The sequence below is a fragment of the Mustela erminea genome, chromosome 11 (assembly GCF_009829155.1).
Source record: "Mustela erminea isolate mMusErm1 chromosome 11, mMusErm1.Pri, whole genome shotgun sequence".
Taxonomy (NCBI): domain Eukaryota; kingdom Metazoa; phylum Chordata; class Mammalia; order Carnivora; family Mustelidae; genus Mustela; species Mustela erminea.
In genome coordinates, this window is record NC_045624.1 from 28,374,920 (window position 1) to 28,389,790 (window position 14,871).

General features: G+C 38.0%; 1 protein-coding gene across 3 annotated transcripts in view; it reads left to right on the forward strand.

The window, feature by feature from the left end:
- The window catches only part of AASS (aminoadipate-semialdehyde synthase), a 52,384-nt gene that overhangs the window by 14,382 nt on the left and 23,131 nt on the right, over positions 1-14,871 (forward strand). For all 3 annotated transcript variants that reach the window (XM_032304933.1, XM_032304934.1, XM_032304936.1), the window contains 7 exons: positions 3,063-3,130; positions 3,231-3,377; positions 4,408-4,486; positions 4,613-4,740; positions 6,107-6,255; positions 7,722-7,844; positions 8,207-8,318. In XM_032304933.1, the coding sequence (XP_032160824.1) occupies positions 3,063-3,130; positions 3,231-3,377; positions 4,408-4,486; positions 4,613-4,740; positions 6,107-6,255; positions 7,722-7,844; positions 8,207-8,318 (806 nt within the window). The remainder of the gene's footprint in view (positions 1-3,062; positions 3,131-3,230; positions 3,378-4,407; positions 4,487-4,612; positions 4,741-6,106; positions 6,256-7,721; positions 7,845-8,206; positions 8,319-14,871) is intronic.

A 14,871-nucleotide genomic window follows, 5' to 3' on the forward strand; every position in this document is an offset into this window, starting at 1 on the left:
GCCTATTTGTGATCTCTCTCTGTCAAATAAATAAATAAAATCTTTAAAAGAAAAAAAAAATAAACATAGGGATACAGCTAAGGGTGATGAATATTAGGGGAATAAAAAAGTAAATCATTACATATCTTTATTACAAAAGTTAGAAAGAAAAAGCAGGGAAAAGGAGAACAACTATGAATAGGATCTGACTTTTAAGGTAGCTCTATCTGGAAGACTCGGAGAGGTCAGTTTGGTGGTGAGAAGTTGTGGAGGAGAAGAAAAGGGGGGAAAGAGAGGGAAAAGATAGAGGGGCAGGAATCAAGAGAAGAAAGGATAAGAACTGGAATTGGGGGGAAAGTCCTCTTGACTTTTGGCCCACTTAGTACTTTGAGCCTTCTTTAGTTGAAGAAACATCACTTCATGTTATAACTCTACATCAGATTAGAACTCGAAGGTCTGTAATTGTTAGAACAAGTAGAAAATTGGTGGAAATACAGAACAGTAAAACACCATCAGCTACTCTGATATAATTGAGGCTTCTTGAGCCACTCACCCAGATGGCCCATAAGAACAAAACAGTTCTTAATAAACATAAAATCTTTTAAATCATAGAGTATGTGCTCTGACTATAATAAAGTTGATGTTGAAATAATAATAGAAAGATACCTAGAAAATTTCCAGGTACCTGGAAGGTAAACAATGTATTTTTGAATAGCTGATGAGTCAAGAAGGAATCACAGGAAAATAAGTAAATACGTTGAATTCAATGAAAATTTAAAACAGCATACCAGAATTTATGGGGTACAGATAAGGTAGTGCTTGGGAGGAAATTTATAACATTTAATGCTTTTATTAGAAATGAAGAAAGTCCAAATTAGTGATCTAAACTTCCATCTTATGAAGCAAGAAAATGAAGAAGTAATTAAACCCAAAGCAAATACAAGGAAAAGAATAATAAAGATAAGAGGGAAAATCAATGAAATCAGAAGCTAGTTTTTTTTTTTTTTTCTTAAGCAAATCACTAAAATCGATAGACCTCCAGTTAGGCTGATTAGAAAAATAGAGAAGGCACAATTTACCAATATTAGGAATACAAGAGGGGTCATCACTATATTTCATATAGACATTAAAAGGGAAAGAAAATATTATGAATAGGCTAATAAATTTGACAGTGTTGATCAAATAGACAAATCCTTGAAAGATGAAAATGACCAAAACCAACTCAAGAAATAAAAAACTTGAATATCAATGTACATAAGAAATTCTACTCATAGGCTTTTATCAGGAGAAATGAATTACTTTTTTTTTTACAAAGACTTATTTCTAGTAGCTTCATTCTAATAGTGTAAAAATAATCCAAATGTCTATCAGCAGAAGAATGGATAAATAAGTTGTGATATACCCATAAAATGGAAGCTCCTTGTCAATAAAAAGAAGTAAACTACTGAATAAATAAATACTGAAACTACACTGAATTATGTGTGAATCTCAAAAACATGCTGAGTAAAAGCAGACACATAAAAAAAGTATATACTAATAATTTCACTTATATGAAACTGTAGAATTAACTACTCTGTACAGAGAGAAGTAAAACGAGTACTTTTCTGGGGCAAAGAGCTGGGGAGGATTGACTGGGGTGATGGAAATATTGTATATCTCAGTTATGTTGGTGGTAATACGGGTGCATACATATGTTCACGGTTATCAAACCATGCACTTTAAATTGGTGCATTTTGTTGAATATAAATTACTCTTTTAAAAGTTGACTTCAGAAAAAAGATCAAAGAACATTTGGAAGGGATACAGAGAAGGAAAGTTCTGTTCCTAAAAAGAAGAGGAGAATGGATGCTGAGGTCTTTGCTGTGGGTATGCTGAGTTTTAACTATTTGAGTCCAAACTGAAAAATTCGTAAGATAGTTGATCAGGTCTTGAAATAAAATAACCTGTGTTAGAGATACAGACTTGGGGTCATCAGTGTATACAGAATACTTGAAATTTAGGACTGGATAAAATTAGCTAAGGAAAAAAAATATATAGAGATTGAAGAGAGTAGGTCCCTGGACAGAATCTTGAGGCCAGCTAATTTTTAAAAAGGACCTTAAGGAAAGGGCAGAGGACACAGAAAGAAATGGGCATGGGAAGAGGCACTTATAGAAATGTAGGATGAAAATTTTCAAGTTAGGGATCCTTGGGGAAGTGAGGGTTTCACATTGCCAGATACCACTGACAGGTAAGTCAAGATCTGACAGTTGTTCCCTGAGTTTAGCTATTTAGATAACTAAAATTGCCAATGGCAGTCATAAGGTCAGTGCTGACATTGTATTTGTTTGTTCATTAGTTTTGGTTTGAGAGGAATCTAAGTGTCTTTAAATGTTAATAAGAGTGAGCCAGTATATTGTGCTAAGAGAAATAACTCAATCAGAGAAAGACAAGTATATGATCTCACTGATATGAAGAATTTGAGAAACAAGACAGAGGATCATAGTGGAAGGAGGGAAAAATGAAACAAGATGAAACCAGAGAGGGAGACAAACCGTAAGAGACTCTTAATCTCAGGAAACAAACTGAAGGTTGCTGGAGGGGAGGGGGTTGGAAGGGATGGGGTGGCTGGCTGATGGACCCTGGGGAAGGTATGTACTATGGTGAGCGCTGTGCATTGTGTAGGACTGATGAATCACAGACCTGTACCCCTGAAACAAATAATACAGTGTATGCTAATTTAAAAAGAAACTAAGCCAATAAGGAAGGACAGTGAAAGGAATAATTTCCAAAGTGAATTCCTTAGAGAAGGAATGGGAAGGGATGGAATTTGGAGCAAAGGTGGAGAGAATAACCTTAGAAAAGAAGAAGGACCCTTTTCATTTGCCAGGGTTGAAAGTGGAAGGGACTAGACAGGGATGCCGCTGCGTAGTGCTCTCGATGGCAGACGATGGAGGGGACGGATACGGTGACCACTGGGGCCCCTTCCGAATCCACAGTGCTGCGGTCTGTGCTTCATCAGAGCACCGAGCAGGTTGCAGAGGGGGGGAGAGCAGCTTCAACCCCTGACTGATGGCTTTTCTGTTGGTCTGATTCTGCAATAGGGATGATCAACATTTTACACGGAATGGGGCTAAGGCTCCTCGCTTTGGGACATCACACACCTTTTATGGTGAGATGTGTATTTTGTTCATTTTTTGGAAAATGTGTATCATTTTTTGGACAATGTCTCAGGCAGTTGACTGATTTAATTCCTGTGTGTTTGCCTGCAGCACATTGGCATGGCCCATAACTACAGGAACAGCAGCCAGGCCGTGCAAGCTGTCCGCGATGCTGGCTATGAAATATCTCTGGGTTTGATGCCAAAGTCGATAGGGCCTTTAACATTTGTGTTCACAGGGACTGGTAATGTATCTAAGGTAACTTCTTCGATGTTTCTAAGGAAGTCTTTCTGGAAAGCAGCCCGAACTCTGAAACTAGCCCAAGGAATGTGAACATTTTTGGTCATCTCAGAGCCTTGCTTCTGGATGAGTAGGCGTTCTGTTTTTGGTACTTTTTTTTTTTTACCTAGGTAACCTTTCCCCAGTATAGAGCAGTAATGGTCCAAACTTAACTTTCTTTGCTGTCGTTTGACTCCAGTCTGTCACAGTATTTGAACACTTTTTCTTTCTAAAGAAATAAATCATTGTTAGTGGTACATAGGTCTGTTCTTAAGGTGATCTCTTTTACCTTCATCACAAAGATAGCCAGAAATTTGGAAGTGAGCACAGGATGTAAACTTTATGATTTGAAGTTTCGCCAAGAAGATTTTAGGAAGCTTAATACAGGATCAGAATTCATACTTTTTCTTCCTTCTGGGATGGTTTTGAGAAGGCGATTGTGATCCTGCAGGGATCTTCTCTCAATGAAAACATATTACTAATAGGACATCACTCTTTGTATTATACTGTGAGAAATGGAGAGGCAGGCAGAGAGAGAGAGAGAGGGAAGCAGGCTCCCTGCTGAGCAGAGAGCCCGATGTGGGACTCGATCCCAGGACCCCGAGATCTTGACCTGAGCCGTATTATACTGTGAGATAGGCATCTGATTTTTTTCAGAGGAAATACAGTTTTGTCACTTGAAGTAACTCTGCAATGACACAAAAAGTAAATAGAAATATTTTATTGTGCCCTCATTTTTAAACACCTTTGTGTCTACTCTGAGTAACTTTAGTTAAAAAAAAAAAAAAAATGAAAGCTCCTTCCAATGGATGCTGTTCCTACTGGAATAAAAGTTGGTTTGTAGGCTGTGTGAAAGAAGCTTATCTGTAATTCTGTGTTGCACACTTCGTCTCTGGGCAGGACAAATGGAGCTAATAATTGTGGGAAAAGTGAATTGGAATCTTTGCAGGAAAACATGTTGGCTTCTTTCCTATTGATTTTTAGATTTTTACTCATGCATTATTTACAGGGAGCCCAAGAAATCTTCAGTGAGTTGCCTTGTGAATATGTGGAACCACATGAATTAAAAGAAGTTTCCCAAAATGGAGGTAAGGGGAGGGGAATGACTGTATGTATCTTTTACTGTTTTTAACAGTTTCTGTGTTATAATACTTTATCACCATAAATCTTTATCATTTGTCACCTACTTTACTAATTTCTTTCTCCTCTCCAAGACCTGAGAAAAGTGTATGGGACGGTGTTAAGTCGCCATCATCATCTTGTCAGGAAAACAGATGGTGTGTATGATCCTGTAGAGTATGACAAATACCCTGAGCACTACATAAGTCGTTTTAATACTGACGTGAGTATCACACTCAGCTTCTCACTTCGTTGCTCCTAATATGCTATAGTTAGGCTGTTTTCAAGGAGAGAGATTACTAATGTATATATTGGTTTTCAGTTCCCCATATTGACTTGTGAATCCTTTGGGTTGGCCTTAGAAGTTGTTGGCTTTTATCGATGTTGGGAGCGGGCTTTACTTAGTGGTTTTGCTGGATATGCCCTTAGTTTCAATATCTCTATTTCTGCTTCAGGTCTGCATGTGCCCAATAACTCTAAATCATTTCCTGTGGAATACTCTTTTCTGTATTTACCTTGGACTGGTCAGTGCAATTGGCAAAGCACAATGTCTATGAGGTTTCATCTCAACCTAGGGTCATCCCTTCTATGGACACAAATTGCAGTCATAACCTCAGACAGTTGTCTTGGAATCCATGGCATTGATTACAGAGGACTAGAGTGAAACAGCACAGTTACATAAGCACAGGCCTGTCCCCACGGTACAGAAAGTTTCCTATAATACAGAACCTTCTGATGGGGACATACTGGCTGTATCTTCTAAGAAGAAAAATGTATGTATGTAGGAGTCACTGTGAAGTCGTCCTCAAAATCAGCAAACCAAAAAATAAAAAGTTCAAAATAAAAAGTTCAGAAATACGTTTGAACAGTAAGATAGCAGATTCTGGTCTGAAATACAGCTGTTACGGCATGTAGAGCATGTCGTAGAGAAGGACTTTTACCTGTAGCTTGAGAATGCTTGAGATGTTTGGGAAAGAAAAATTCTGAAACTAGTTTCAGACTGAAAAATTAAGAATCTAGTACATTCCCATCCCTTGTTTTTCCCCCAATCATAGAAATATTGGTGATTGGATGCCTCCTAAAATTTATAATGACCTAGTTACCATGTATACATGTGTGTAGCACGTTTGTCCATGGAGCTTATAGATGTTATCTGACTCAATCCTCACAGCATTCCTTTGAGGAATGGGGTACATGTTATCCCAGTCTGGCAGGTAAGGAAAATAGAGACCAGAGAAGTTGAAGTAGCATGATGTAGATCATACTACCGGTGGTTGAGCTGGAAATAGAGGGCTAGGTCACTTGATTCTGTCCTTTTCCTTTTCTTGGCCATGCACTACCTTAGGAAACAGAAATATTAATATATCTATGCTCATAGACTTACCTTGCATGGAGTAATTCTACACTGAAATCTGGGTGGGTATTTATTGTCCTCACCTTACAGAATGACCACTGATGTGGCAAATAATAAAGTCAGTTTGAAGTAATATTAAATTATTCCTCATGAACTTTACTGATAGCTCTCTTTCAGCCTGCTGCTTTGAAATTTGCCATTGCCTATCTTGTTCAAGTCGGCACTTGCTTTACAGATTGCACCCTATACAACTTGTTTAATTAACGGAATCTACTGGGAGCAAAACACCCCTCGTCTGCTAACTCGCCAAGATGTCCAGACTCTCTTGGTTCCAGGCAAGTCCTCTGTTGCCGGTGTGGAAGGCTGCCCTGCATTACCACACAAGTAAGGACTTTACTTCAGTAAGGATGGCAGTTTTCAGCAGCACAGCCCACTCTTAGGGTATCATCTACAGGGGATTCACATACACAGGACTTGACTGTTAAAGACTAGTGGTCTGCTTTATTTCACTCAATTTCTTTGCTGCATTTGACAGTTCACCTTCCTTCTTCTTAAAACTCTCTTCTCAACTCTACATGAAGCTCAAAGGTAAACTCCTTAGAAAGATCTTCTATGTCCCTGTCCCCATCTCTCTCTAGTCTGTTACTTTCCCCCCCCCCCGAAATTCATGATTATTTATTTTCTTATGTTTATTATTTTTTTCCCTCCCGTTAAAATTTAATCTTAAGGATAGGGGTCCTATTTATTTTGGCGACAAGTACCCAGTACATTGCCCGACATACAGTTTGTATTCAAATAATTATTAAATGTTGAATTACATAATTAGTCAATAAATAAATCAATTAATCACAGTAAATTGTGAATACCTCATCTACCTGGCACTCTGCTAAGCTAAAGTATAGAGAAAAAATATGATTGCTACCCTCAGGCATGCAGCTGGCATGATGTAAATGCCAAGGGAATACTTTGGAGCAATAAATAGCTCAAGAATTTAGAAGAAAGTAGGAACATTGGGTTCAGCAAAGCCTTGAAAGGGAAGACTGAGGAGAAAGAGAATTAATTGCAGGTGGATAGGATTGATGCTTGATAAGTATGGAACCACCAAAGCACAATTTAAGACACAGCGAGTCTAACAGTCTAGCTCTAGTGCAGGGTTTATAAAGGCAAGTGGTAGTTGGAGGTTGGGGCAGGACATTTTTGGTCAACCACTAAAGGATTTCAAAAGCTGGGCTGAGATTTCTGTTCATAATTCTGGAGATTTATGTGGCTAGATAGGCACAGATTTATGTGGCTAGATAGGCACAGAATTATGTGGCTAGATAGGCACAGACCTATCCCCATGATACAAAAAGTTACCTACAATTCCAAACCTTCTGATGGGACACACTGGCCTCACCTTGTATGAAGAACAATGTATTTGTGTGTTCTGTAGTCTTCGGTCATGCAGAGTCCCCCTCAGAATAAACCTTGTGCCGCTAAGCAGGGTGGAGGTAGTGTAATCAAACCTTCATAAATTATTTAGAGTTGGCTGAATAGGTTAATTTTAACGAGATTGTTTCTTATGATTTCTCTAGGGATGGGGTTTTCCACTTTGATTTCCTTTTTTCTTCACCTGCTCTTCTTTTTCTTCTTACTTTTGTGTATGGATACTAAAACTTGTATTGGGAAGATTGTCCATATCCTAGAAGAATACAGTGTCCTGAACAGTGAACTGTAGGAAAAAGAACTGAAGAGCCCAGGAAATATTTGGCTCCCACACTGAAAGTTGTTCAAGGACCTTTCATTTTCATTCATCTTTAATCTTGTTGAGAAGTTCCATGCTCTGATCTGAGTATTCATGTTATTTTCAGACTTGTGGCGATATGTGACATTTCAGCTGACACAGGAGGATCCATAGAGTTTATGACTGAATGTACAACAATAGAACATCCCTTTTGTATGTATGATGCAGACCAGCATATCATTCATGACAGGTGAGTTTGCTAAGGCTGCAGATCGCAAGAGGTAGATGGTAATACATCACTTAACCTTGATGTAGTAGTTTAAAATCTCAATGTTTTACATTTTTATGATGGCTATACAAATATCCAGAGCTTTGCTCAAACATATTAAAAAATATGGTAGAAAAACTACATGCAAATTCAAATACTTAAAAACATGTAAATTATATTTAAATGGGAGATGGGTGGCTGAAGAAAGTTTTGCTTATTTTCTTTTATACTTTGGTACACAATTATAAATTATTATGAAACACATAATGGAGTGGACACCTGGAAAAGTTAGAGCTTACAAATAACATTTTATACATCTGAATAAAGCGTATTGCTTCTCCTAGTGTTGAAGGTTCTGGGATTCTGATGTGTTCCATTGACAATTTGCCAGCACAGCTTCCGATTGAAGCTACAGAATACTTTGGAGACATGCTTTACCCTTACGTTGAAGAAATGGTAAGCTGACTGGTAGCATCCACAATTCTGTGGCTTTAAATAGGACTGTGGAGGGATCTTGGGAATGTTCTGGTCTCCAATACCTAAGAAATCTGCTGTAAAATGAAATGCCAGCCCTCCTTCAAAAGTTTTTATAGACATTCATTTATATATTCTGCTTACTTGTCTTATGGGAAATATGATTATATAACTGCCTTCATGATTAATTATAATTGAATTTATCTCTCATTATGCATATTTTATTAAGAATGTTCATGACATTGAGATAAGATTTCCTTTTTTTCACTCTTCTGCTGTCTAGGTCAATTCATGTTAGAACATTCTTACTGTGCTGTGATGAACAGATTTGAAAAATCAGAAATACAGAAAATTTTATTGGATGTTTGTCACTAATGCTTAGTAAAGTGACAGCTTTTGTTCTGGTCCTGTATTTTTCATTGTGATCAGTGATTGACTGCCAAAAGACTGTGTTATCTAAATGCTATTTCATTTGCCAGAAATAAGTGTTCTTATTTCAGTATTTATGTTAGGCATACTCTTCTCTTTCTGTACTGAGAATTTCTATCTTTTCATACACTTTGAGTGTACTGTTCTTTATCATATGGACAGAGTTAGAAAAGTCTCTTTATAGTCTTTGCATCATATTTCCAAAATTCCATGTCAGCTTGGGGTTGAGCCTTATGGATTGTCTTTTTCCTTAAAAATGGGTCAGATCATAGTTTTCTGGTTTTTTCCAGTTGCATAATTTGGGATTGTATCCTGGATGATGTGAATAGTTACGCTGTGGAGATTCTAGATTGTTACATTTTCCTGGAAGGGGTTGATTCTCTTTTTTTAATTAGCAGAGGTTAGACTTAGACTAGTTAGACTTAAATTGAACACTTTGCCTCATCTAAGGTTGGGGGTAGCTCAAATAAAAATTCAGTTCTTTCATCTTTACCTGGGTTGCTTACCTACACACACTCAGTTTGGGGGTTATCCAGAGATTTAAACAGAGTTCACATGAAAGTTGGGCTTTGCTTTTTCTGAGTCTGCCCTTTCTGGCATTTTCCACTCACATTCTGGAGGCTGTGGTTGCTCTAGGTTCTCTTCCTGCCATACCCATGAAAGGTCATGCCAGATGCTAGACTCATCTCTTTGGGTTTTCTTCCCCAGAATTATGGTGGAGCAAGTCTTTTTTACCTTATTTTTAAAAAATTTTAATTCCAGTAGTTTCAGGTATGCAATATAGTGATTCAACAATCCTGTACATTACTCAGTGCTCATCATGAAAAGTGTACCCTTATTCCCCATCACCTGTTTCACACATCACTCTACCCACCTCCCCTCTGGTAACCATCTGTTTATTCTCTGTAGTTAAGAGTCTCTTTTTTTTCTTTGTTCCTTTGTTCTGTATCTTTAATTGCCCATATGAGGAAAATCATATGGTATTTGTTTTTCTCTGACTGACTTATTTTGCTTAGCACTGTATACACTCTAGCTCCATTCATGTTGTTGCAAATGACAAGATTCCATTTTTCATGGGTGAATAATATTCCATTGTGTGTGTGTATGTATATGAGTGTATACACACACACACACACACACACACACACACACACATATCTGTTTATACCACATCTTCTTTATCCATTCATCTATTGATGGATACTTGGGCTGCTTCCATGATTTGGCTATGGTAAATAATGCTGCAATAAACATAGGGGTACATATACCTTTTCTAATTGGTATTTCCATATTCTTTGGGTAAGTACCCAGTAGTGGAATTGCTGGATCATATGGTGGTTCTATTTTCAGTTTTTTGAGGAACCTCCATGTAGTTTTCCATAGCAAGTGTACCATTTTGCATTCCTACCAGCAGTACAAGAGGATTCCTTTTTCTCTGTATTCTCTCCTGCACTTGTTGTTTCTTGTATTTTTTATTTTAGCCATTCTGTTGGGTGTGAGGTACTGTTTCATTGTCATTTTGATTTGCATTTGCCAGATGACTGATGCTGAGCATCTTTTCATGTGCCTGTTTGCTATTTGTATGTCTTCTTTTGGAGAAATGTCTGTTCAAGTCTTCTGCCCATTTTTTAATTGGAATATTTGGTTTTTTTGGTGTTGAGTTGTATCAGTTCTTTCTATATTTTGGATACTAATCCTTTATCAGATAGATCATTTAAAAATATCTTCTCCCATTTTTTAGTTTGTTGATTGTTTCCTTTACTGTGCAGAAACTTTTCATTTTGATGTAAGTCCCAATAGTTTATTTTTGCTTTTGTTTCCCTTGCCTATCTAGAAAAATGTATCTAGACATATCTAGAAAAATGTTGCTATGGCCAATGCTAGAAAAATTACTCCCTGTGCTGTCTTCTGAGATTTTTGAGGTTTAGTGTCTTACATTTAGGTCCTTAGCCCACTTTGAGTTTATTTTTGTATATGTTGTAAGAAAGTGGTCCAGTTTCATTCTTTTTCATGTAGCTGTTCAGTTTTCACAATAGGATTTGTTTGAGACTTTTTCCCCATAGTGTGTTCTTGCCTCCCTTGTCAAAGATTAATTGACTATAAAATTGTGGGTTTATTTTTAGGCTCTCTCTTTTGTTCTAGTGATCTGTTGTCTACTTTGTGCCAGTACCATACTGTTTTGATTACTACAGCTTTGTACTATACATTGAAATCTGGAGTTGTCATACTTCCAGTTTTCTTTTTCTTTTTTTAAGATTTTCCTTATTTATTTGAGAGAGAGAAAGAGTGCGAGTGAGAGAGAGCACAAGCCACGGGGAGAGGCAGAGGGAGAAGCAGACTCTCCGCTGAGCAGAGAGTCCAATGCGGGGCTCCATTCTAGGACCAAGTAATCATGATCTGAGCTGAAGGTAGACACTTAACCAACTGAGCCACCCAGGCACCCCTGTTTTTCTTTTTTAACATTGCTTGGCCACTCAGGGTCTTTTGTATTGTACTAAATTGTATTATTGTACTGTACTATCTTTTGTATTGTACTAAAACTTTAGTATTGTTTGTCCTACTTTAGTGAAAAATGCTTTTGGTATTTTGATAGGAATTGCATTAAACCTGAAGATTGCTTTGGGTAGTATGGATATTTTATACTTGTCTTTCCAATCAGTGAACATGAAATATCTTTCTATGTGTTTGTATCATTTTCAGTTTCTTTCATCAGTGTTTTATAGTTTTCACAGTACAGGTCTTTCACTTCCTCATTAAAATTTATTTCTAGATATTTTATTCCTTTTGGTATAATTGTAAATGGGACTGTTTTCTTAATTTCCGTTTCTCCTGCTTCATTATTAGTGTATAGATATGCAGTGGACTTCTGTACATTGATTTTTGTATCCTGCAACCTTACTAAATTCATTTATCAGTTCCAGCAGTTCTTATGGCAGTCTTTAGAGTTTTCTATATATAGCATGATGTCATTTGCAAATAGTGAAAGTTTTACTTCTTCCTTACTAAGTTAGATGGCTTTTATCCCCTTTCTTGTTAGATTGCTGTGGCTGGTGTTTTCAGTACTATCTTGAATAAAAATGGAGAAAGTGGACACCTTTGTCTTGTTCGCACCCTTAGGGAAAAGCTCTCATTTTTTTCCCATGAAGTATGATGTTAGCTGTTGGTTTTTCATGATTAGTTGACTTTCTTTAGTGGTGATCTTGGGTCCTTTCTATTTTATTTTTTTGCATATCTATTACTGATTTTTGATATTTGGTTCCTTTTCAGTTTGTATATAACATCTGCATATGGTAGTCTGTATTAAAATGATGGCTGCTTAAGTTGGAACCCATTCTTTACTCCTCTTCCTCCCACATTTTAGGTCCATGAAGTTGTACTTTACATCCTTTTATGTTGTGAGTCCCTTGACTGATTTTTATAGATATACTTAATTTCACTGCTCTTATGCCTCCTACTTTTCTTACTCCTACTTATGGTCATTCCTTCACACTCAAAGAGTCTCCTTTAACATTTCCTGTAGGGCTGTTGTAGTGATCATGAATTCCTTTACCTTTAGTTTGTCTGGAAAACTTTATTTTTCCTCCTATTCTGAATTATATTCTTGCTGGATAGAGAATTCTTGGCTGCAGGTTTTTTTTCTGTCAGCACTCTGAATATATCATGCCACTCTCTTCTGGCCTGCTAAGTTTCTGATGATAAATCTGCTGACAGCTTTGTGGGGTTACCCTTATATGTAACTGTTTTCTTTTCTCTTGCTGCTTCTAAAATTCTGTCTTTATCACTACTTTTTGCCATTTTATTATGTGGTTTTGTGCAGATCTCCTTGGGTCAGCTTTTTGGGGGATTCTCTATGTCTCTTGGATCTGGATTTTTGTTTCCTTCCCCAGAAGAAAGAAGTTTTCAGCTGTTCTTCAAATATATTTTCTGTGTCTTTTTCTCTTTCTTCTTCTGGGATCCCTGTAATATAACTATTATACTTGATTGGGTAACTGAGTTCCCTAAGGCTGTTTTTATTTTGTATTGTTACTTATTCTCTCTCATGTTCAGGTTGATTGTTTTCCATTACTCTGTTCTCCAGGTCCCTGATCTTTTCTTCTGCTTTCTCTAGCCCACTATTTATTCCATCTAGTGTATTTTTAACTTCAGGTATTGAGTTCTTCATTTCTGATTGGTTCTTTTATGTTTTCTCTCTCTTTGTTAAGGGTTGCACTGAGCCCTCCACTCCTTCCTCAAGAGCATCTTACTTAGGTAGTCTCCACTTCACTTACGTATCTTGCTGTGATTTTGTCCTGTTCTTTATCTGGGACATATTCCTCTGTCTCATTTTGTGTAACTCTCTGTGTCTGTTTCCATGTGTTAGGAAAATCAGCTATATTTCCTGCTCTGGAAAGTAGTGGCCTTATGAAGAAGAGGCCCTGCAGTGCCCTGCAGTGCTGTGTTCCCTGTACATCAGAACTGGTACTTCAGGGGTGTCTCCTCTATGTGCTGTGTGCACTCTGCTATTGTGGCTGAGACACTTTTTTTTCCAGTCATCATCTGCAATGGCCCTATTTGCCTATTATGGGCAGTGTTTGGTCCCTGTGACATTAATAGGTTGGTCTGGGGATGCCTTGGGTTTAAGTTGTGTCAGACCTGGCATTTTCCATAGATGCAGTAGCACTGAGGTGTAGGTTGCTTTCCCTGTTTTGTCTTCTGTAAAGCTTTTGTGGGTAAGTGGGGCCTGCTCTCAGATCAGCTATCTGTCCCCAGCCCACTGCTGAGGTTCAGTCTGACTGGTGTGTGTAGTTCTCTGTCCCTCTCCCTGGAGCAGGCATCACTTTGGAGTGGTGCAGGTCCATCAGGGCTGCTTGCATACTGGCGGTCTTATGGTACTGTTTTGGATGGGCTCAGACCAAGATTGTATTGGAGGGGTTTGATCTGCAGAAGACTGTTGGGTCACTTGCGGGGTGTTAACAAAACTTGCAAAGGTCTTCCATGGGAGGAGACATTGAGCTGAGGTCTGGCTTGAGGGAGTGTGTCCATAGGGGAACACACGGGTAGACACACTGTTATCAAGTTAGGTAGGAGTGTAGGTCCTATGCTGCTTTCAGCTGTGGCATGTGTTTAGGCTGAGGGGTGGGGCAGGGAAATAGTGCAGGCCAGCTTCTTTATTCCTGGAGAAGTCTCTCATGGAACCTTGCACCCCAGCACATGCTCTGAGATTAGTAAACATATCTTCCTCCCATATACCCCAGGCATTTTTTAAACTACTCCTTCTGTGCTATATCTCAGTAGGGCTTTTTCTTATGCTGTTTCTTTAAGGGTAGGGACTCAGTTTCATCTTGGCCTCTGCGCTCTCCCAAAGATTTAAAAATCCTGTAGATTTTTAAAGTTCCAGGTTTTAAGTACCGGTGCTTGTAAAAAGCTATAAAATTCAGTCCTTCTAGTTTTAAAAGCAAAAATTATGGGGATTCATCTTTCCTGTGTGGGTTTCCCCATGTGAAAGTCTGTTTCTCTCCCTTCCCTGTGCCTGTATTGTCCCTCCCTCCTGTGGAAAGTCCTTCAAATCCCTTCATCTCAGCCCTTCCTACCCTCTTCAGTGTAGCATCTTCTCTTCATTTAGCTGTGGAGAGTTTGTTCCGCCAGTCTTAAAGTCATTTTCTGGGTTATTTAAATTGATGTGATTGTCATCTAATTGTGTCTGTGGTAAGAGGTGAACTTAGGGTCCTCCTTTTCCACTATTTTCCCTAGAGCAAAAAAAGTCTTATCTACCCTTTGAAGCGAAAAACTGAGGCTTTTCATTTTACCTGGTTTTACTCAATGGGAAGATTGGTCTGAAAAAACGAATTCACCTTTGCTGGAGATAAAATGTACATTTAAAAAGGTGGTATGTTTTTGCTTACATAAACTGGCAGTTAATAGACTCTTAGGCAATGTGAGAAGGTTAAAATTATCTGACAGTGAAGTGTTGGAGGTTTTTGATCAGACTGAAACAGGTGATATTGCTTAGATGTTTGATGACTAAGCTGGCTTCTCTAAATTGTCACACCTTTTTCCTTTTATACATCATGATAGTCCTCTGAACAGTGTGGTGGGATTGTCTTGGGGGCATCTTTGTCAGCACAGT